At 44.4% G+C, this 23112-nt stretch overlaps 1 protein-coding gene and 1 pseudogene across 1 annotated transcript; both read right to left on the bottom strand.

The window, feature by feature from the left end:
* Positions 1–1682, bottom strand: part of LOC134149683 (capping protein, Arp2/3 and myosin-I linker protein 2-like) — a 40606-nt pseudogene extending 38924 nt beyond the window's left edge.
* An 8015-nt stretch (positions 1683–9697) lies between these two features.
* Positions 9698–22125, bottom strand: LOC134149684 (transcriptional repressor CTCF-like). The gene is made up of 10 exons (XM_062592907.1): positions 21351–22125; positions 20500–20670; positions 19473–19606; positions 17117–17237; positions 16173–16322; positions 14370–14530; positions 13738–13920; positions 13176–13311; positions 10990–11157; positions 9698–9879 (listed from the first exon to the last, which is right to left on the bottom strand). The coding sequence occupies exons 1-10, from the start codon at positions 22114–22116 to the stop codon at positions 9698–9700; spliced, it is 2172 nt and encodes a 723-aa protein (XP_062448891.1). The 5' UTR covers positions 22117–22125.
* Between the last annotated feature and the right edge of the window lie 987 nt (positions 22126–23112).

Below are 23112 nucleotides of genomic sequence, written 5' to 3' on the forward strand. Positions count from 1 at the left end.
GCAGAGAGGCTCTTTACTTTGTGGCCTTGCAGAAAAGAAGCAGTTGGTTTTGGTATTACACTCTCCCTCACAAACATGAACTGATTTAGCCCCACATCCCATGCACCTCCAGGAATTAGTTCTTCTCTAGCCACTTCTGAAGGTAGACACTGATGGCACCATTTGCTCTCCATGACTTTGCAGCAGTGCTGGATGCTGCATCAGACTGAGTTGTCGGTGCCTACCGGCTTTTCAGGAAAGCTGTGCACTTCCTCACAAACCTGGTTTGTATCTTGTCTGGTGCTCAGGAGATAGACACATCCACCTGCTCGTTGGCATGTGGAGCCTTGGCTACAGTTGGGAGCAAGCACAGTGCTTGGGTGCCACCAGTTTGCCCTCCACAGACACACTGCTTGGCTTTCTTGTGTGGGCTCCTTCAGGACTTCTCCCAGGGCTCACTCAGGGTTTTATTACGATGTCTGGCCTTTGACTTCAACATAATGTGTGTTTGCCTACACATGCTAGGATTACACTGCACGTGCTTTGGAATAGCCTTGTTTATTGGAATCTCGTACTGTGCTCCACCTGGGTCCCTGTTTCTCTTCCTTTCTTCCTGCTCTTAGTCATAGGGTCAGTGGGGAGCTCTGCAGGTACCCTTCCGCCACAGGCTCCTCAGTGCCTCAGCTGAGTCCTGCCCTCTCCATGGTGCATCCAGGGAGGTATTCTGCCTTTCCATTATTTTGGAAATTGTCTTGGCCATGATGGGCACCAGTAGTCATGTGTGCCGGCCTTCCCACATTTGCAATCCTATTGCTCCTATGGTTGTTATAGACAAGCCTAAACCCCACTCCTGTTTACTGTCTCTCATCTTGAGCTTTGTTTCACCTCTCTGCCTAGCTGCTTCTCTCCTTCTCATGATTCAGACCTTTTGCTCAGAACAGGCTGTTGTGACTAGAACTGCAACTGCCTGTTCCTTGCAAAGCAGACTAAGTTTTCACAATGACACTGCTCCCTCTGGCCCTCACTGAAGCTGCAGGTAGCCCTGTTAACTCCTCTGCTGGCAGTGGGGACTGGTTAGCAATCCATGCCTTCCCATCACACTACAAGCAACAATGGTGGCTGTGAAGCTAGGCCCCCTTGCCCTCCTGTGGTCATTTGTTTTTTCAGTCAGGTCTTGGAAGTCTGGGAACTTCCCCTGAAGGCCTGGTAGTGGCTAGTCACAGTATTTCACACATCCCTTCTGATGCCTGAGAGCCCCGGCAAGGCTGTAGGCCATGCCTCCCTGCCAAGCATGGTGCCAGTCAGGCTGTCCCATGGAACAGCTGGAGATTCTCTGGCTGGTGTGGGGATCCCAAGCCTGCAGGTGTGCGTGGCACCATCCTGCACCTGAAAACCCTGCTGGTCAGTGGAAGTCTCGGCAAACCACATCCCTGATGACCCAGCCTGTTATTAGGGGACGCTTTTGGTCTAAGCAGCACCATCAAGTGAACAGGTGTTGCAGCCCCATGTCCGAGGCTCTGCTCAGATCCTCTTGAGCTGAGGTTGATAATAAACCCATGAGCAGCCCCAACAGCCCCAGTAGAGACATGAGAGCAACAGAGCAGGCCCCAGATCAGCAAGTTCCATGTGGCAGCCAAGAAGCATTGAGGTGGATAACGCTTACTTTGCAGCTCAGCAGGGATCCCTCTGGGAGACACAGCCATTGCTGGGACCACAGCAACCACCCAGGGAAGGGCACAGAGGTATCAGGGCAGCATCCTTCAGCACAGCTCCCACTTGGAGCAAAAGGCACCCTGCTTGGAGGAAGCGCTGAGGTTACCAACCAGCAGTGTCGCTGCCTCGGCACCTCCTCCCCCTTCCAGTGCTCGGTGCCTCTTCCTGCCCCATCAGGCAAGATTTACAGAGTGAGCAAGAGAAGTGAAATGAAAGCGACAGCTAGCAGCCCACACAGGCCCTCTAAACCCTGCACCCAAGCTGCCAGGCCCCCAGCTAGCTTCCTCAGCCAGGCCCAGCCATGAGCAAGGCCATAAGCCTACCTGGGAGGAGGGCTGCACTTCTGAGCATCTCCTTCAGCCTTTCTTCTCCCACATGGGATAAAGCTATCATTTCTCATGGGCAAGGAGCGTGCATGCTGCCGGCTCTTCCTTGCTGGGAGCAGCATCTTCTCCAGCCTTTAAGCTTTGAGGGTCCTGAATTATTCTTGCCCTGCATCCCCTCGAAGGCATTTTTTGGGTGCACATTCCTGCCTCAGTGCCCAAAGATGGCTGTGAACCATGAGAGCAGCTCTGCTCCCATGCAGGATACTGGATGAGGGGCTGCCCCAGGCCCTAACATTACATTGGGTAGATGAAGGGTTCCGGTGCCAAAGGCAGGGCACTGCAGATGTGGCTGCTCCTGAGCAGAAAGGCACTGGGTGTCATGCCAAAGTGTTCCTTGGTGAGCACCACTGTGGCACAACTGCTGGCCCAAAGTGAGGAGGAGAGACAGAGACAGGGTGGCCTCCCTGGGGCAATGTGGATGAGCAGTGTTGGTACACTGAACCTCTCCTATCCCAGGAAAAACTCCGGCCTGGGTCAAAAGCTGGAGGTGTTTGGAATGCTGTAGAAAGCTGTTCTGTGACCCTTGTGGTGCTGCAGAACTGCATGGAACCCAAACCTCTCAGTACTGCATCAGGAGACCATACTAGAACCTCGGGGCATGTGCTGATGGAGCCAGCAGGCCACAACTGGCACGAACTGGAGAGTACCAAATGCCTCATCCTCCTAAGTTATATTTTTTGGCAAATCACCAATCTCCAGGCTGCCCTGAGCAGAGATCTGCCAACCAGGGGCTCTCAAAGGAGCATTTCCAGGGGTGGAATAGCCTGGGACAGGCTGATTCCTGGCAGGGCTGGGTGATACTGCTGCGGGTAGCCAGGGCCAAGCAGACAACACAGCATTTTCAAATCTTCTGTAAAAGCAAAAGCAAGACAGGAAGTGATCTCCCTGCAGACGCTGCTGTCTCCGCAGAGCCCAACCACAACATGCAGTAGCCTTGATTCACCACTTCAGGGAAGGCAGCTGGAGAGAGCATAGCTCAGGGCAGGGACCACCTTTGGCTGAGGTACCTCCTTCTGGGGTAAGAACAGAACAGTGGAAGCAGCGTTCCTCCAAGCATTGAGAGCCACATCAACAAGCAGATAAGCACCAGTAAAAGGCAGAGTGTTCAAGGCATTTCCCTCAGGGACAGCCTGCTCTGAATCTATGGCTCTTCCAGAATGACAGGAGAGCATGCTATTGGTGTCTGAGCATCTAAGAAGGGGCAGTAGGACCCAGCTTTTCATGGCATTAGCAAGGATATTCAGGACATGGAGAGAACGACTGTCCTCTTGTACCCATTAGGTGATAGCTCCTACTGAAGCTTAGAAGCACAAAGGACCTCCCAGCAAGCCCCATCTCCAAGCTTATCTTCCAAAACACTGGGTCCCATGTGCCAGGACATGCTGAGCGCCAGTGTACCAGAACATCTTCCCCAAGAGGAGGACAGAGGAACAAGTGTTCCCAGGTGCACAAGTGTTCCCCATCTGTTGTGCAAGCATACGTTTGTCAGGATGCCTAGAGGAACCCATTTCCTCTTTCTTCCTCCTGAGCATCTGGAGGGTATTGGGGCTGGGCATTTCCTGCACCATCCTGGAATACTAGGACCTTCCCAGGTCTCAGGGGCTTCTGCTGGACAGTCTGCTACTGTCTGGCCTCCACTGGGGAGCCCAAACTGTGCTGGATGTGGTCTCACCAGAGCCAAATGGAGGGCAGTAGTTTCTCCCCTTGGCCTGCTGTCTGTGTTCTTGCTAAGCCTGTCCTGGTGCTTTGGCACAGGGGTACCCTGCTGAGTCCTGGCTGGCTTGCTGTCTCCCAGTACCTCCAGGGCTTTTTTTCTGCACTGGCAGCCAACCAAATCTGATCTGCTGCATGGGCTGTTCCCTCCCAGGGGCGTACATTGCATCTGCCTTTGTTCAGCTCCATGAGGTTTCATTGTTCAATCTTCCTGCCTGTTGAGGTCCCTCTGAGCAGCAGTGCTGTCCTCCACTTTATCAACCGCTCCCCTCAGTATGGTATCAGGCACAAACCTGATGAGAGTTCACCCTGGGCAGTCAGCCAGGTCTTTAAGAAAGATCCTAAAAGGCATTGGTCCTACAACTGATCCCCAAGGAACACCTTTCATAACTAGTACGGCTTTGTATTGCTGAGCACTCTGAGCCTCATAGGGTAGCCAATTTTCTACCCATCCTCAAGTCCTCCAGACCCTGTGTCTCTAGCCTGGTTATAAGAAGTCTGTTGAGGACAGTGTCAAAGACCTTGCTAAAGTTGAGATAAACAGCATCCACAGCCTTCCCTTTGTCCACACAGTCAGACATGTCCTCAGAGAATGCAAAAGCCTGTCAGGCAGGATTTCCCCTTGACGTGGTGGCTGTTCCGAGTCACTACTCTATGTTTGGTGTGCCTGAAAAAAAGCTTCCAGAGTGATTCACTTCCAGGGATCTAAGTGCCTCTGACAGGCCTGTAGTCCCCTGGATCTTCCTTGTTGCCCTTCTTGAGGATGGGTGGGACATACGCTTTTTTCCAGTCATCAGAAACCTCCCTAGATTGCCAAGACCTCCCCAAGATGGTAAGAGCACAGCTTCACATTGACATAGACCTCTTTTCTCAGCACCTTCAGATGTAACTCTTAGACTGCCATGAGGCTTGGGACCTGAGAGGTCTGAGGGCAGACCTCACCAGTAAAAATCAAGACAAGAGCAGCACCGAGTACCTCAGCCATGTCCTTTGTCACTAGTCCCTCTGCTCTACTAGGAAGTGGACCCACATTTTCCTCATCCTTGCTGCTGCTGCTGCTGAAGACAGCATCCTTGATATAGAAGCCTTTTCCTTGCCTTTCACATCCTCTAGGTCCAACTCCAGCTAAGCTTTGGCTTTCCCAACTCCACCCTTGTATGCTCAGGCAATGCCTACTCTTGGGTAGCATGATACCCCTTCTGCCTTCTCTATGCTTCCTTTTTCCTTCCTATTCATTCATGCTGGCCTTCTGCCACACTTGCCTGACTTTCAGCTGAAGACTCCCTTGGAGCTTGCAGAGCTCTGGCTGAAGTTTCAAAGGCTGCTCTTAAATATACACTCAGACCAGCAAATTTACTACAGCTCTTGCCTTGTTCCCGCCAGGGTAGCTTAGGACAGCATGTCCACATGCCCAGTTGTGTCAAGGCTAGTTTGGATTCACTGTGCCCACAGGCAGCACTGCCTACCCTCCATAAGCCTTGTATGAGTCAAGCAGCTCTGAAAATGCTAATTAACTGCTCTGCCCAGGATGGCTCTTCATCCTCTAGATCTAAGGAGCTCAGCCACACTTCCCTTCCTGAACTGTCCTCTGATCTGCACTTGCTCTCTTCTCATCTAGAGAACCACCTGCATGAAGACCATTGCAATGATCTGAAGACAAAAGAGTAAAGAGGTCATTACTTTTTCTGCACTGAGGTAGAAGAGGAAAAGCCATAGTTTGTACCACTGAAACTTCAGTCTGATACTCTCTGCTAAAGAAGTGGGCTTAGTACCTTGTTAGTAATTTCAAAGGAACTAGTCTCTCTAACCTGGGGAAGCTCTCAATTGCTGGAAGCCAAATGTGCCTTTGGCAGGCTGCAGCAATCACTCAGAGACCCCGCCCCTCTCTGCATGGGCCCCTCAGGAGAGCAGCCCACAGCACCAGAGATGGCAGCCAGGCAAGTCAGATGAGATCTGGATGCCAGCAGAAAGAGCAAACGGACCTGTAACAGCACTCTTTGCAGCTGCACAACCTTCCTTCCTTAGCAGGACTTGCTCACAGACTTTTTTTCCCTTGTTCTACATCAGTCTGCAGTTACTGCACTAAGGGAGAGATACTGGCCGCAGTCTGGAAGCCGGGTGAGCTAATCCTACCTCCAAACACCCAAGTGCCTATTAACTCAGTGTGACCAGGCTGGTGGGTGCTACAATGATGCATGCTAACCATACCTTTTCATGAGCTGTCCAGGACACAGCTTTTCCAGTGAGGATAATAATGGTGGGAGCAGACTGTGCTTTTTATACTTTTCTAGGGCAGAGATGTGCTGCCTGCATTCAGACTTGGCTACATCACTTGGAGATGCTGGCACTTACCACCCTGGCCACCCATATTCGAGGGCTTGCTGGAACACTGCATTGGATTTCTCCAGAGCAGCTCAACCAAGGGCAAACCAGAAGCCTGTGGGAGAACATAAATGGAGACACCTGCCCCTTGCAAAAGCCAGAGCTCAAGGCACATCAAAAATGGGCTGCATAACAGTACTATTTACTGAGCAAGTATGCAGAAACCAGGTCAGCTGATTTATCAAGTGAAAGAGTAGTGACAGACCTGTCTGAGCAAAGAGGAAAATGGCCACAGGGTGACTGCTCCCATCCCTACTAAACCCTTGTATGGGCTTCTGGGAAAATCAAAAAGCAGCCCACAATACACATAGAGTGAATCTGATAATTTAAGAATACTATGCATAGCTATTTTGTTAAGTAATGTTGCTTAGAAATCATTTCCTCAGAAAAGCACAATAGGAGTTGAGTCCCTGATAAATGAGCTTCATCTTCCCACATGTGCTGCTGCAGTGGGTTGTGACTAGCAGGGCAAGAACTGCCCAGAAACATGACAGCCTGCCAGTAGATAAAAGACAATTAAAGACAATTTGGAAGCAGTCATTTCTGTACTTTTTAGACAGATCCACCTGGCAGCCTCTCCTCTTCCAGCCTACCAGCAAGCTATTCACACAGCAAGCAATTTCTCCTAGTTCCTCTGAACACTGGGGCAGCTGGCAACACGTGCCTTGGGCTTTGCTGTCACCTGGGAACAGCACAAACTGCTGCTTATGGGAGCTTGTACAGTAGTGCTGGTGTGGACCAAGGCAGGTCTCTGCTAGAACGCATGTAAGACCTCCTCGGGGCACCATTACAGACCACTACTTAAAACAAAGCAGCATTGCAACATTTTTCATGCTCCCCTTTTCAGTAGTGGGTTAAACCACAGGTTCTAAGAGATCACGGTACTCCTCTTTTCCCATCATATTTGTAACATGAGGAGGGACAGCGCTCACTGCAACCCACCTGGCACACGGTGGTGCTACAGCACAAGTCCTGGACTGTGCACAGACAGGAGGGGACTGAGACAGTCATCTGCAACAGCAGTTGTTACCACACTTTTTATTCCTTCAGTACTGATGCATATTGTAGAAAAGTACGGTGCCTGAAGACAGCTTAGTTCCCTTCCACAAAGCCTCTCTTGCTCTAGGCTCATGCAAATGGTGTTTCCTTCAGAGCAGTGTCTCCATCTGAAGCATCTCTTATGTTTTCTGATGACACAAACTCCTTGTCCAGCTGAGAATCCACCCTCCTCTGCAGCCAGATCTGGCTCATCCTTGCCAGAAAGTCCTTGCATTTTCATCTTCCACCTGCTGAGGCAACCTTCCATCCTGCTCAGGATTTCACAAACTGACTTCTAGACACACTTTTTTTCCCCCTCTCCAAGTTCAAAGGAACCAGAGAACCTAGCCAACCCAACATCTACTGAAAATTATGTCTAGCAACTGCTTTTTTGTGCTTTTAAGGAATTTCTTTCTAAGGAGTACTATTATGTCATTTGCAGTGACTTCCATTCCGAAGTTAGTAACTAACCAGAACTTATACAGTTTGAAGTTATCCAACCGCTTTACTCTATCAGCTCTTTAAGCTACTTTCAGAATTCATTCTAAGTAGAGGAACGTACACTATGGCAAGTCCAAGTTTTATCTTCATTGTATTCTGAGAAATGAGACTAATATTCCCACTGTTTAGATGACGAAGTCACAGACAATGTCAACAAAAGCAACTGCTACTCCCACTCCTTGCTCAAGCAAGAAAACACTTATTTAAACAAGTGAGTGGCTAGTCCAGCACACTTTATGTTATTATCTCATCTGGGCATGTTCCTCCATTCAGGCCCAGCTGAGCAAGCAGCTTAGGTCCATGGCATACAAAAAAAGCTGCTAGAAGACAAGTCAGATTGTACACTAACAGTGTATTGGCTTGGCCACAGTAACCACATTTGATTATGTGCCTACATTCACCTGTGGCTGGCAAAACCAGCACACCATGATTTAAGATGTCGGTACCTTACATTTAGCACAGGTAGAGGAAAAGACCCACCACGAGAGGCACAGACACACTGTAACTTCAGGCCTGAAGCATCCTTCTATAAGGAGGAGAGACTACAGTCTGGAAATCACTGCCAGGACAAACAGTTAATAAATACAAAGAATCAGCCAGTGAGCACACATGGTAATCCATTATTATTTATTAGCTGTACAGCAGTATATTCTCCTTCCCAGCTTTCAAACCCCATTACATATTTTATAACAGTTTTTCCATGTTGGCTTCCTAAAATAATGAAAAATATCACACAGTACAGCTAAGTACAAAAATGCATCAACCTAGGGTCTGATAGCTAAACTGATAGCTCTCTTAAAAGTGATACATAGAAGAAAATTTTGTTTGAAATCAGCAAGACTGAGGCTCTACAAAAAGCTTACATATTTTAACATGTGACAGTTCGTATACAGGCATCATTTGTATTTCACAATATTCCTTTTGTCTCTATTAGAAATCCAAAATTGTGTAATTACTGACCTATTAATATTTCCTGGCCCAGGTTTTGAGGGCTGCAGTGACCCACTTATAAATCACCACTTCTGCCTTAACATAGGATTCATAAACACAAAATACAACTACAAGACAGAGCAAACAAAATGTAGTCGTAAAATTATAACTCAAAAAGAAGGTTAATTATACATGTTTCAAATGCCAGTTGTGTGCTTCAAAACCAGATTTCACATGTGGGTATCTGTTGATCTTCAAGGAGTAGTCTGGGTATCTTTCTCTACATGATTGGTTATCAACAGCTTTTCCAACATTTACACTCTACAAAAGTCTCTTGTCACTTGGTTTGAAAGGAATTAAAATACCGGGGTTTATTTAAACTGCGTTTTTGCATACCTCCTAATTAATGGAAAAAGATTAAAATGTTAAAAAAAAAAAAAAAAAAAGTTATTTACAAGCTTGACCATTACAGAAATGCTTTGCAGAAAGGAAAGCATATTAAGGACAGAAACCAGTTGGAGCATGCCAAAACTACTGTGTGCAGCCGACTCGGAAAACCGGAACTAGTTGGTGGGGAAAAGCAAAAACATTTTAAAAGTCTAGAACCCTCTCAAGTCTGCATTTACAGTTAGAAACACTACTGAGAAAAGGAGGCTCAAAGACTCTGCGAACTGGAAGTCCGGAGTGGTTTACCATGTACTCTAGTCAAGGCTCCCACTTTTGTATATTAAAACTTGTTGCATGTAAACACTGTCCTTGGACCAGCTTTACAATGGCAGCTCAGAACAAAACTAATCAAGCATCTCACAGGAAACCCTGAAGGACTCCAAAATATTTCCTAATGTTCCATGATCCTGTAATGCTAACATAAAACAGCAAGTTCTAGTTATATCACATTCTAACATCATTTTAAGTTTTATTTCCCAGTAAGTTTGGTAAAATGGTCTAAAATGATGCATTTCCTAAAGCCAAGAAAAAGGGTAAAAGGAAAAATAGATTTGAGCCGCTTAAACACAGCCCAGGCCAGTTCAGCCAGCCAGTATAGTCGTCTTCCATCACCAGTCCATCATGCTGAGAATCATCTCAGGAGTGAGGTCTCCATTGGGAGCTTCCACTACAGCAGGCTGAGCTTCTTCTTCTTCCTCTACTGGTTCTGCATCAGGTTCTTTCTTTACTTCAACCATAGTATTTTCAATTTCACCAGTGTTCTGGTCTTCAACCTGAATGATTGCTGCAGCTAGAAGGGCAGAAAAGAAAGGGGATGGGGAGGAGGAGGAAAATGACAGATTTTTACTGGTTCCAGGGCTGGCCTGCACCTCCCTCAGATGACTTTTTCAGTAGATACTTAGACTTTTGCCTAGAAAGGAAAGGAGGGGCTCCCAATAAAGACACATTCCCACCTCAGGGCAGAATAATTCAGCCTGCCTCTCATTCATCCAAATATCAAGCCTCTACCTCCCTGGCTCCTCTGTGAAGATGTTTTAGCAGCAAATTTCAGAAGATATATAGGAATATATGAGACAGTATTTAAGCAATTTTTACAGAGTAATCAAGACTATCAATATACGGGTGCACCTCAAATCAGCTCCTCTGCACTTAGAGTAAGGCAAAGTTTCAGTCAGATTCAGAGTCCACAGCGACACTAGTGAATGTACTCAATGTAAAATGCTTCTGCAGGCTGTAAGCCTAGGAAGGACACGTGCTGTATTTGGAGCACTGATCAAACAGCCAAGCCAGCAGGCAGCATTCACCCCTGGAAGGAAGAACCGCTTCCTGCACTTTCTAAAATTTTACTTAGACTTTGTATAGCTATTGATTTCTGTGCTTAAGAAGAAACCTCTGTGGAGTTGCAGCTACACAATATTTATGCTATGCTCCAAACTACAGGTCTGAAGCATGTTTGCTTGTAGTACTATTTGCAAAAGTCTACATGCATAAAATACTATGGTGGTTCTTATAACAGTTTCTTTAACAGCAAGTGCAATATGAGCAGACACCCAGCAACTGGGACAAAAAAAAAAAAAAAAAAAAAAAAAAAAGGAAAGAAAAAAAAAGAAAGTTTGCACACACACACACACTTATTAACTGGAATGTTATCAAAGAAAAAATACAAATCCTGTCATCTCCTTTTTGCATGATCTGAAACAGGCACGTTCCCTAACAACCAGGAAATGCTTGCAACAAGCATCATGCACAAGGAAGATCATAGCAAGCTAGAGAAAAGTGCAGCTATTTACTTTTTAAATAAGCTCACTTGAGGGCAGGAGTTCTCTGATGAGAGCTGCCAAATCCAAGGAAGATGCAGTTCAAACAAGCATTGTAACGTAAGCTTCAAGTCGTGACTTACGCTGGGATTGTTTTGGTCGGGTGGCAGCTTTGCCTGGTGGTCTTCCTCTTCGTTTCTTACTAGGAGGTGGTGCAGGAGCCTCTTGCTCAACTTCTGGTTCAGCCTCAATTTCTACTGCTGTCTCCTCTTCATCTTCATTATCATCCAAATCTGGTTCAGCACTTTCCTCTAGGAAAAAAAACAAAAACATCCTCGAAGAAGTGCATTAAGCAAGTCTTTAATTTAAAGAGGTTAAACACATTCACCTACAAAGAGCCATCATTACTTAATCCTCAACTGAAGGGAGCTGGCTCTGGTAACAGAGAAGGCGAATGAGGCCTTTGCTAAGAACCTAGTGGCACAGACTCAGTTGGTTACTCCTACATTAAAGGGAACAAAATGCCATTCAGAAAGGGAAAGAAAACATGATTTCACTTGATGGCAGTGACTTCAATACCTCTATGAAACACTCCAGAAGTCAAGAGTGATCCAACAGTAAGTCTCCCAGCCCTCAAGAAACAACAGCACTGTACTTATCTTTTTCTGTAACGTAGATCAGCAACTGGGGTAGCAGTTCCTGAACACCGCAACTAGTGTTCAGGACCTCAACGTCAAGTTGAAAACAGTAAAGTCACATGGAACTGGGGAGGTCTTAAGCATCACAGTTGAACACAGCTTTGCAGACACCTTGCCATGCTTTCTAGGATCATCAACATACCATCTAGGATCATCAATCAGTGACCAAGAGCATCTTCTCCAAGACCTCTCTTTATGAGGTAGAACAGCCTATTTTATGAGGCCCTGTCCACCAACTGATTTACGATAGCACCTCCCCTCCATGCCAGCTAACTGCATTTCTTAGAAACTGATTCCAGTCCAATGGTGCTCATGACAAGTTTTAACTTCTTGCAATTTTTTTGTGGTTTATTGAGCTAATGGCGCAAAGTTTTGTACTTCAGGACATCCCTGAAATTACCAGTTAGCACCATCAATGTGCCCAGAATACTCCATGCAAAACCAAATCAGACAAAAAGCAATAAAAGGTGTCAAGGGGAACAGACTGTCAGAAGCGTAAAATGACTGCCCCAGAATGTCTAAGCATGTCCACTGCACAGAAGAGTAGCTTATCTTCCTCATGAAGAGGTGAGCCATTGCATGAGGCATACTTCCATTTATCTGAGGGGGAAGAATGAACTGTAGAAATTTCATTTTCTTAGAAGCAGCAATAATCGCTCTAATACTTTTCAGTTAAGAGAGACACCCAAAAAGTATCCAAGCTGCACAACTGTTGACCAGGGTGTGATAAAAATGATTACTATCAAGTGAAAAATACCTTCAAAAAGGTGGTCATTGGTCTTTGGGATTCCACAAAGATGAGGCGTCATAACACATACCAGGCCTCAACTTCAAATCTCACAAGTAAATTAAGACAGAAAACAGAAAGCAGCCAAACATACCAGGGTTAACTATACGCTGCCATCATATGGGTGCATTTCTGGCTTGAAAAAAGATCAGTTCAACATCCCAGAAAGACTGCAAATACTCTGGATATGATGTGCTTTAATCCCCCTCAGTCAGATTATGCTGAAGGGATTGATTTTATTGCCACGACATCTCACATTAGCATCTATTTGTTCTGTGCACTACTGCTTTCCAGACATTTCCTCATGTCTGTAAGCACCTACTTCCTTATGTACAAGGAGGTATGCATGTGCTGCGCTATTGTACGCAGTCTTTCAAAGACAAATTTCTTTTATTGAATTTTTCAGGTCCTACCTTTTTAGAGCTTCTTCATATTTTCCTCAGATCTCAACTTTTATCAACTAACAGTCTGTCTACTTCAGCAGCTGACAGGCCAAAGCAGGGGACAACATGACTTTAGTACTGGAAAATGTATCAGACTGTACTAACACTCAGAAGAGCATGCAAGACAGACAACTGCAGTCTAGGCAAAGGGTAACAGACACAGCACTTTTGTCCCCAACTACTGAGTCTTGGAAGAAGTCCAGGACAGCCGAATTCGCACCATCCTTCCTAAACACACACAGTCCTCTATGTACATACATACACGATCATTTTTTTCCCCTTATCGAGTACATAAAGGCCTTTCAGGTACCAAACCAAACCTGCAGAACTGGCAAACAGCTAACAAAGAAACAAGGAATCACAAGCCTGTAATGCTAAGAAGGTACTGAGCTGAATCTTACCACTATCAGAGGAATCTTCTTTCTTAGAGCGCATTTTTCTCTTTCTGCCACGTTTGCCCTTCTTTGTCTCTCCTCCATTCTCTCCTTCCCCACCATCTGGGCCAGAACAATTATCAGCATGTCTGGCCATTGTGTTCTGTTCAGAATGGGGGGAAAAAAAACAAAACAAAAAAAACAACACGCATTGAAATCAAGATCAGATATTCTGGCCCTGTGTTTACACAGACATTTTTGACTGCTTGTCTCTTTTTCCTCTTTGTAATGGAAAAATATTTACCAAATATAGGTAAATTACACTAACGTCTACTCATAAAGTTGAGTTTTCCTACTGCTCATGATGCTACTGCTAGCACATGCCAGTATCAGTATCAATACCAGAGCCTCCTCTCAGAGAGCAGCAAGTGCCACCTTTTAAAAGATCAGTGTTGTGCCTTGTGCCCCAGCCACCCTTTTCTTTGAGTAACAGGGCTTCTCCTTTCCAAAACCCCCATTCAGCCAAAAAGCACAACTCAAAATGTATTTATACACACACACACACACACACACACACACACGCCCTTACCCTGCGAGTGAAAGTTTTACCACACTTGGAACAGACAAATGCAGCAGGGACAAAGTTGGGATCATGGTATCGTTTGAAGTGCCTATCAAGGAGCTGTTTTTGACGGAAGGTTTTATCACAATGGCTACAGGCATAAGGCTTTTCTCCAGTATGGGTCCGTTTATGCATGATCATGCGCCACTCCTGGTAGGGACAAACCAAAGAGAAAGAATAACTTGAAAACTTTCAGATGTAGACACCGAGAAATTTATTTCTGCAGGCAAGACGAGGTCAAACACTTTAGTCCAAGAAAAACACCCAGGAGAAGATGGTCCTGCCCGAGTGCAACCACACTCTGATTGATGGCATATTCGGTCCTACCTACTTCCATCCTCCAAGCAACTCTAGCTCTTTGTCAACAGATATGCCAAGGTTGTGACTTAACTCCCTTAAAAGACACTCTCCACAGGGGAGCACTTCAGCAGAAAGCAAAAGCCACTGAGCTCTCCCATGCCCTTAAAATAAATAAATAAAAATCAGAGAGCTAACACTGATTTTGAAAGTTGGTCAAACTTAACAGATAAGATTTCTTAGCTTACGTGTTTAGCTCCTGTTCTAATGCTCTTAATGGGGTGTCAGTCCCACCAGCTTACCTGCCTGCATGCATAATCACACTGGTCACACTTGAAGCACTTCTCATTCTTGTGAGACTTTTGATGCTGTTTGAGGGCATATCGCTCATGAAACACAGCATCACAGTATCGACATTTCTTGCCCTGCTCAGTGTAGGAATGCTGCTTTCGCAAATGGACACCTAGGAATGCAAGAACCAGAGCCTTTAATCACATCACGGCTATCCAAGGGTGAAAGAGCCTGGTATACAATCTCTCAGTGTCTTTCCCTCTGTATACTCTTGAGTTCAGGTGAGAAAAGTAAACTGTTAATCTGAGATTCTATCAAAAAATTAATAGGCTTATAATTAACAGCAATCAGCACAATTTCTTGACAGAACTGTCCAGTCAAAAGCTTAGTAAGGTTTTTTAAAGGATTCTAGATTTGGTTAATATCAGCAATCTGTGCTGATACACTTGCATTTGATAAAGTGTTTGCTGATATACCACATAACTTACATTCAAAATTCACTATCTGCAAAATACAGCAGGATTCTTAGACTGTTAGTGTGTAGACTATTTCAAAAATCCATCTCAAAAACATAGCAGCCAGATCACTGATGCCCAGGACTGCTTCGGACAATCTGTAAGGATTCTCTCGGAAGACAGAGCAACATAAATTTTTGCTACTGAAGTTCATGCAACAGATGAAGTAAAGTCAAGGTAAAACAAAGCACTGTCCTCAAGACACTTAAGACCACTCTGAATTGCCTGAATACAGTCAGAAGCCAGGTAATACATTGGGAAACAGGATTTTTTGCAGGATTAGAAGTCAAAGTGACAGGACTAGAGGGTAACAGGGGTACCTACAGCTAACCCCTATCAGAGGTTTTAATCACTTTAAAATCCTCCAAATATGAGCATATTGCACCTGCACAAGGTAGCCTGCTGTAGCTTGAACAATCATTATGAAAAAAAATCTTCACAGCTATTCTGGTTTTTCCTGTTATAGATCAGTACTTGTTTGCTTCGTAGACACTTGGTGTCATCGTCTCAACGTGTCCTTCATTGTAGCACTTTACATCTGTTTGTTATGAAGGAGAACCTACCTTCCCGTTATTTGGTTGATATTTTGCTTATAGACAGAATTATGCCAAATCTCAGCCTTTTCTTCACTGAGAAAGATTATCTTCAATTGCTCTGGGAGTAGTACTATTTTTCACCTTCTTGTATATCATAAAAGAGAGCTTGCCTGCTAGAATCATGGGGAACTGCTCACCAGGTCAACACTCTCCTACTGCAAAGACTCAGAGCTTTTGTGACAACTCAGTCTCTCCTATTCTGTCTGTGGCACACAGCTCCACTTTCTGAAAAATGAAATCGTTTAGGCCAATTCAAGCCTTTCAGCTTGATGAAGACATATCTGGGTGATAATTAATGGCCTCCAATACATAGGAGGTCACGCCAAATGACCTTCCGATTTCTCGGACCTTAAGTCGTACAGTTAAAATATTAGTCTAAGTTCAATAAATGCCTCGCACCTATGGACATGAAAATAACTTGCCTTGGATGCTTGAAAAACATGCTGCATTTTTAAATAGTGAAAAGCAATTGAAAGTGCTGTTCCCATAGCATGCAGCAGTTACTGTAAGCTGAAAGGCTAAAAGTATGTATTACCAGCCACACTTCTAAGCCTGTGCTTCATTTTGTGCAGTTACTGGATTTGCTAGGTTAAAGCGGGGGGAAGACAGCTGATGGGTTACATGAACTCGAATTTTGGGAAGGCATGTTTTGTGTAGCCTTCTGCAGTAACTTCGCTAATGGCCACGTTGCCAAGATACATACCCAAGTCCCTCTTTCTTGCTATAACAGTATCACAGTGAGGACAGTGAAATTTGGCCACATTCTCCGTATGTTTCTGTAAAATGTGCATCTTCATGGTACCACTCTGAGTGAAGCGAGCATGGCAGATGTAACACTCATATGGCTTCTCTCCTACAGTAACGGAAGGAAAAAAGGTAGCACAAGCACTTTTATTAACAAGAAATCTAATCAAAAAGCCCTAAAATAAAATAACTCCCCAGAAACCAGCAAACAGCTCAATGATGTTTCTTTCTCTAGAAGTTTTAGTTCCCGTAAATATCTTTCTACAACACAAAGACAAAACAAATTCACTCTTGAGCAAATGAGTTAATTATTAGTCCTTACAATGAGAAACACATTCAGGACCTACATGCAAGATGCTGGAACACTGTGAACATCAAATTTGAGATTTTCTTTTGAATGCTCATACGTACAAGCACATTTCTGTCATTAAATTTTAGCAGCCTCATCAGTTTAGCACTCCAGCAGTGTTCCATGATAGAAAAAAAGTCCTATTTCTATCACAGAAAAGACTAAGGATCTTCACAAACTGCATCCAGACGCTGTTGCAATTACACTCAAGAATGAAACTAAAAATGGCTATAACCTTCAGTGGGAAGTAAAACATCAATAAAGAAGATATTGTTCATCTTCATACTGAAAAAGGGCCTGTATTCTGTCACCTCACAGTGAAGGCAAAAAATCAGAATCCTCCAGCACATTTCTCAGTGCAATTACTAGTGTCAGTTTATGAATTTATTAATGTTGATAAACAGTGCATTCTCTTCAGCTACAGACTTCATGATAATTTTACATTAAACTTGAATACTTCATTTTGCTGACTCCGAGCATGAGCACCATTATGCACTGTCCCAGCACTCACACACCAGCACACAGACAGCGTGCTAAAAGCAGGACATCAGTACCAGAGTGGGTCCTCATGTGCCCCTTCAGCGTGTAAGTATCCCTGCTGGCATAGCTGCACAAGCTGCACTGGAACGGACGCTCTCCAGTGTGAGAGCGAATGTGGCATTTCAATTTGCTAACCTGAAAGCCAAGAGCAAGACTGGAGTTAGTAAGCATGAATAGGTTTCCAAAGTAAAAGAAATCAGTCAAAAATTTTGTTGTAGTAACGTTTTGTTTCAGTAGCAAGGTTAAAAATGATACAACCAACCAACCAACCAGTTTCAGTGCCAGTCTTGCACTGCCATGTAACCACTCATACTCCCTTTCCCACTCTGTTCCACCTCTCAGCTTTATTCCCAGTCTTGCTCCTACATTCAAAGCTCCTACATTCTCCTGCGCTCACCTTACTGGCATCAACCATCTCAACGTCAGAGGATAAGCTAAAATTTGAAAGCATCCTGGACAGACACAGAGAAAAAGCGTTCCAGGAAAGCATGCACCCAGGAACACTGCAGATGTTCTTCCACAGGGTGCCTCCCGGGATGCCCTCCAGTTACTTTCAGGAAGAAGATAAATCAGTAACTCAATAAAAAAGCCCTAGCTCTGCAATCAAGGTGACTTAATCCCGTTACGCTCCTGCCGTTATCTAGGAGGCGTGAACATAGCTTAAGAATTAGCAGACATGAACGGAAAGCATTTTCTGCTTCAGTAAGAGCAAGCTGCACCAAATGCTGTCTATAAAACCCTGCAACCAGCTCACATAGGACCAACTTGCTTATTCTTTCCTAATTCATGCACTGCAATACAACGCATTCAGCACTTCAAACCTCAGGGCCTGGAATTACAACACCGCAGTCACAGCTCAAAGTTTTGTTTGGTTTTTTATTAAATAAATAGATAAAACTTAAAAGACCCACAAAAACCCCAGCATTCCCCCCCCCAAAAAAAAACCCAAAACATAAACACACAAACTGAAACACACACACCCAGAAAACTCAATAAATAAATAAAGAAGATTAAGCACCCAATTCAACATCTCCACTGTAACCTTCCTCCACTGCACAGATCACTTTTTAAAAATTTTGTTTGTGACCTTGCTCAGATTTCCTATCCCCATCTTGCAATGTAGTTTTTATTACATTTTAAAAGCTGTCCTGCAGCACAAGCAGCAGTGCTGCTTAGGGCACAGGGTAGAACATTCAAGTAAGCTTTATTTCCTCAAGCAAATTAGATAACCTCTTAGAATTAGCAAAGCTGTTTTTCACTAATTTGGGAAAGCGCCATTCATTTTGGCAACAGTCACTTTATCAGCAGATATGTAAGATGCAAAGTGCACATTTTAAAATTGGAGAGCATCTCTAGTCTTAAAGTGCATTCTACTCAGCAGATACCTGCCTCCTTCAACTCCTTTACTCATCTTAAAGGACTGCTCTTTTTAAAAACAATGAAAACTACAGTCTCCAAAGAGGAAATGGAAATGATCTAGGGTTTCGGTGCACAAATATCCTCAAATAGGTTTCCCATCAACTGAGGAAACCCTATCACTTGCGTCCAAAAAACCAGACCTAATTCATTCAGAAAGCAGCTGTGCAGACGACCTCACAGTGCTAGTGGTCAAGCTGACCATGAGCCACCAATGTGCCCTGGTGGCCAGGAAGGCCAATGGTCTCCTGGGGTGCATTAGGAGGAGTGTTGCCAGCAGGTCGAGGGAGGTGAACCTGCCCCTCCACTCAGCCCTGGTGAGGACTCATCTTGAGTACTGTGTCCAGTTCTGGGCTCCCCAGTACAAGAGAGACACGGAGCTACTGGAGAGAGGCCAGCGTAGGGCTACGAGGATGATCAGAGGGCTGCAGCATCTGCTCTCTGAGGAACGGCTGTGAGAACTGGGCCTGTTTAGCCTGGAGAAGAGAAGCTTGAGGGGGGATCTTATCAGTGTGTATAAGTACCTGAAGGGAGGGCATCAAGAGGATGGGGACAAACTCTTCTCAGTTGTCCCACACAACAGCACAAGAGGCAATGGGGCAAAAACTGAACGGCAGGAAGTTCCGCCTGAACGTGAGGAGGAATTTCTTCACTGTGAGAGTGACAGAGCAGTGGAAGAGGTTACCAAGAGACGTTGTGGAGTCTCCTTCTCTGGAGATATTCAAAGCCCTCCCGGATGCAATCCTGTCTAACATGCTCTAGGTGACCCTGCTTGAGCAGGGGGGTTGGACTAGATGATCTCCAGAGGTCCCTTCCAACCTTACTGATTCTGTAATTCATAACCCATTTACTCAGAGGCTTTTCAAAAATGGTCAAGGAGGAAAGTTTGTAACAGATGATGAGTAAGTCTTGAAGCATACAAGCATGTACTTGGCACTGTGACAATTAACATACCTCCACACTAGCATAATCACACATTGAACATTTGAACGGTTTCTCGTGGGTGTGTTTGTAGCGGCGATGCCGAACCAACTCTCCACTGGTCACAAAGGCCATGTCGCAATCCGGGCACTTGTGAGGGCGAGTACCTAATCATTTGCAGGAAAGCAGGAAGATGGGGACATTCAGATTTAGTGGCAAAAAATATGACACAGCTTCTCCCTCTCCACCCCCCCACCATGAATCAGCAATGTTCCTTTTGTTCTGAAAGATTAGATTACAGCAGCAAATGGCATGCAGGCGTCATAGCCTTTGTATAAGCAGCCAATGGACGGAAGATACTGCTAGAGAGAGTACATCCCTTCAATGAGGGAAACAAACTCCCTTATTTTCTTATCACTTGGCTATTTGCAAATTTCAAACCATTCAGTTAGATAATGCAGAGGTATGAAAAGAAAGCTAAGAACATGAATTACACTTTTTTGGCAGAAGGGTCAAAAGAACATTGTTTAAATTTGATGACAGTTACGAAATTACTCCTATATTAAGTTTTATAACAGAAACTTAAGTGAGGAACAACGGAAACATGCTTTCATTCCTACATGTTTTACTGGTCCAGTTTATAACCTATTCCCTGTTTTGTTTTTCTCCTCCATCTGCCTTCTGTTTAGCTCCAGCCTCACCTTATTTTTCCATAGGAAGCAATGGCAGCACAAACCTCAGAACGCAGCAAACTGAGGGCCCTAATAACACCCAAGACAAACAGAATGTTTTCTACAGCTTTAAGTAACTTCAGATCAATCCCAGAGTTAGTTTTTGTATCTATGTACGAATGAGCTTTGCACCTAACATGGTCAGGTGAAAAATTGCTCTCACAGGGGAAGAAAAAAAAATAATAAAGAAAGAGAGCAGCATTGCATAGTTTCTTCCTTTCCAGCTTGTCCCATAGAGGAAACCTGACAGATTCAGATAGACTCAACCTGCCTATAGAATAAAGACAGAGTAGATTCTATTAGAAAAATGTACACAAAGGTCTGAGTACCTGTGTGAGTGTTGAGGTGCTTCCTCAGTAACGTGACTGTCCGAAAAGCCCTGCCACAGAGATGGCACTCATGTGGTCGTTCATCAGTGTGGCTTTTCATATGGCGGTCCAAGTTAGAACGACGTGGACAAGTGTAACTGCACAGCTCGCACTGGAATGTCTTCTTTACACCTAGCCATGAAGGAAGTCACTTTTATTTTTGGCAGTACCATGGTCCACTGTATTACATTAGAGGTCAGCAGGGAAAAAGAAAAATTCCTGGAGGTTAAACTACTACAAGAAACCCATTTCTTTTTAAATCATTAAATACAACTGTATTTCCTGTTAGGAATACAGGCAATGATTAGCTTGTCTGGAATTTTCATTAGTATGCCAGCAATTAATGTTCTTGCTCCACTCCACTCTAGAAAGGGTTTCTTAATTTACAGTTTTAAGTTTCTGGAAAGGAAACATACACATTGCTGGATTTTGTGCTATCCACTCTACCCAATACTTAGCTAGGAACTCCGCCCCCCAAAAACTAATTATACCACTGGTTCCTGACGTAAAACTTTATTGTGCACAATAATCTCTGGAATATGCATTACAGCAAAAAGCAGAACCTTTTCAACTGTAGTGATATGGGAATACTAATACCACAGCATCACACAAGGCAAATGAGCTCCTTCGCAAGCCTATAATCAGGAGAGAGTAGGTTTGCCCAGAAAACAGAGCTGAGAGCTCTTATACAAAACGGTAAGTGACACTGAGCGTGCCTGCTTTACTCCCATTTGCATCTACTCAATCACTTCAACTGTATTGCAAGGTGCAGTCACAACCAGTGCAGTTTAGAAATCCGCTTACAAACCCACCTTTCTTTTTGATTTTTGTTGGTTTAGGTGGCTTCATGTTACCCACTACTTTTTCTGCATTGACCTCAGACAACAAACCCTCCTGTTGCTCCTCTTCAACGTCATACACAGAGACATCCACATCTTTGCCTTCCTCAGTGTAGCGCAGCTTACTCTTTTTGTTTTTCTTTGTTTTTTTGGCTGGTGGCCGATAGTCTGGATCTTTTTGCCAATTAGGATCTTCTTGGGGCTGAAGTTCACCTTGTTCCAGCGTCTCCACCTCACCATTTGCACCCGCTTTCACTACCTGGAAGACTTCTGGTAAAGGGAGAGTGTGACAGATCATGGGCTCTCCCTCTTGCAGGCCTCCTTCGGAAACCTCATCTTCATATGCTCCCTGAAGTTCTTCCACAGAAGTGGTGGCAAGTGCTTCAAGTACCAGTACTTCAAGCTCACTAAGATTTATAGGCTGCTCTTCCATATTAACAACCTGAGGTGTTCTGATCTGTGTGTCATCCACTGTAGCCTCCGTTTCCTGAGGCACTGCACCTTCCATTACTTCAGTCTTCATTTGAAGAAGTGTTGGATCCAACTGTTCCATCATAACCATCTGCACACCACTGTTGACATCCTGAATTACTTCACCCCCATCTGCTTGGTTTGGTGGTGTATGACAAGCATCGTCCTCCTGCCCAGCTTCACGGCGTCTTTCATAGGTTTTTCTCTCTTTTCCCTTAATAAAAGTTTCTGAATCTTCCACAACAGCTTCAACTGCCTCACCTTCCATTTCACCTTCTTGCTGTTAAACAAATAAACAAAAAAAAAAGCAGAAGAGAGAATATTGCACATCATCTAATGTAATAATGTGCCATAATAATGGCACACACCCCACAGAGGGACAAGTGGCCTAACCGAAAACCATCAGCTCAACAGCAACAGCATTCTGCAGCCAGTTTTAAGAAAACAAATCCAAAACTGTAAGCATTAGTCTCTGCTAGCGTATTGTCGCTGTAAATCAAGGTGATCACAGAATCCTGCCTGGAGTGAAACAGCCGCTGTACCAGTTTCATGGAAAGGAAGGAAAGCAAGGAAGAGAGATTAAGGGATATGTATGTTTCTCAAGGACTGCAAATCGCTAAGGCAAGTGATACAGCACGATTACTCCTTATTACCAATCTATGTAAAATAAGTAAGCTGAATATCAGAAGCAGTCCTGTGCTATAATCACATTATTTTTATGTCATTAGAAATCTTACCTGTAAAAAAGCTGATTCTGTAAAGCACAATATAAATCTGGACCCCCCCCCCCAAAAAAAAAACAACCTCCCCCAACAACTGCACTCAAACAAAAAAACCCTTAGTCTGAGAATAGTGATTTTTCCCCCCCTAAGAAAAAGCTTTGAGAATGCAAAGCAAGAATTTAAGTCTTCAAAGTTACTCTAAATTAAGTTCATATTTCATGTAAAACTCCAGCTCCAAACAACTATTTCCTCTATGTTTAGACTTCTCTGAACAACACTTGATTGGCATCTTCTCTTAAAAAAAAAAAAAAAAAAAAAAAAAGAGAGAAAAAGAAAAAAAATGAAGAAAAAGAAGAAAAAAGAAAGAAAAAAAAACAAGGATAAGTAAATTTCTTGGGAGTATCCTGAGCTTCATTCCTGTTTCCATTTATGGGCACTGCCTTGCCTCAGAAGGCAGAACACAGGATGAACTTGAGCACAGTGCCCTCTGTGGGTCGAAGGAGCCCCAGGATGCAGACAAGGCTCAGTTAAAATTTTATTTC

This window comes from Rhea pennata, chromosome 21, assembly GCF_028389875.1.
Source record: "Rhea pennata isolate bPtePen1 chromosome 21, bPtePen1.pri, whole genome shotgun sequence".
In the NCBI taxonomy this organism is placed as follows: Eukaryota; Metazoa; Chordata; class Aves; order Rheiformes; family Rheidae; genus Rhea; species Rhea pennata.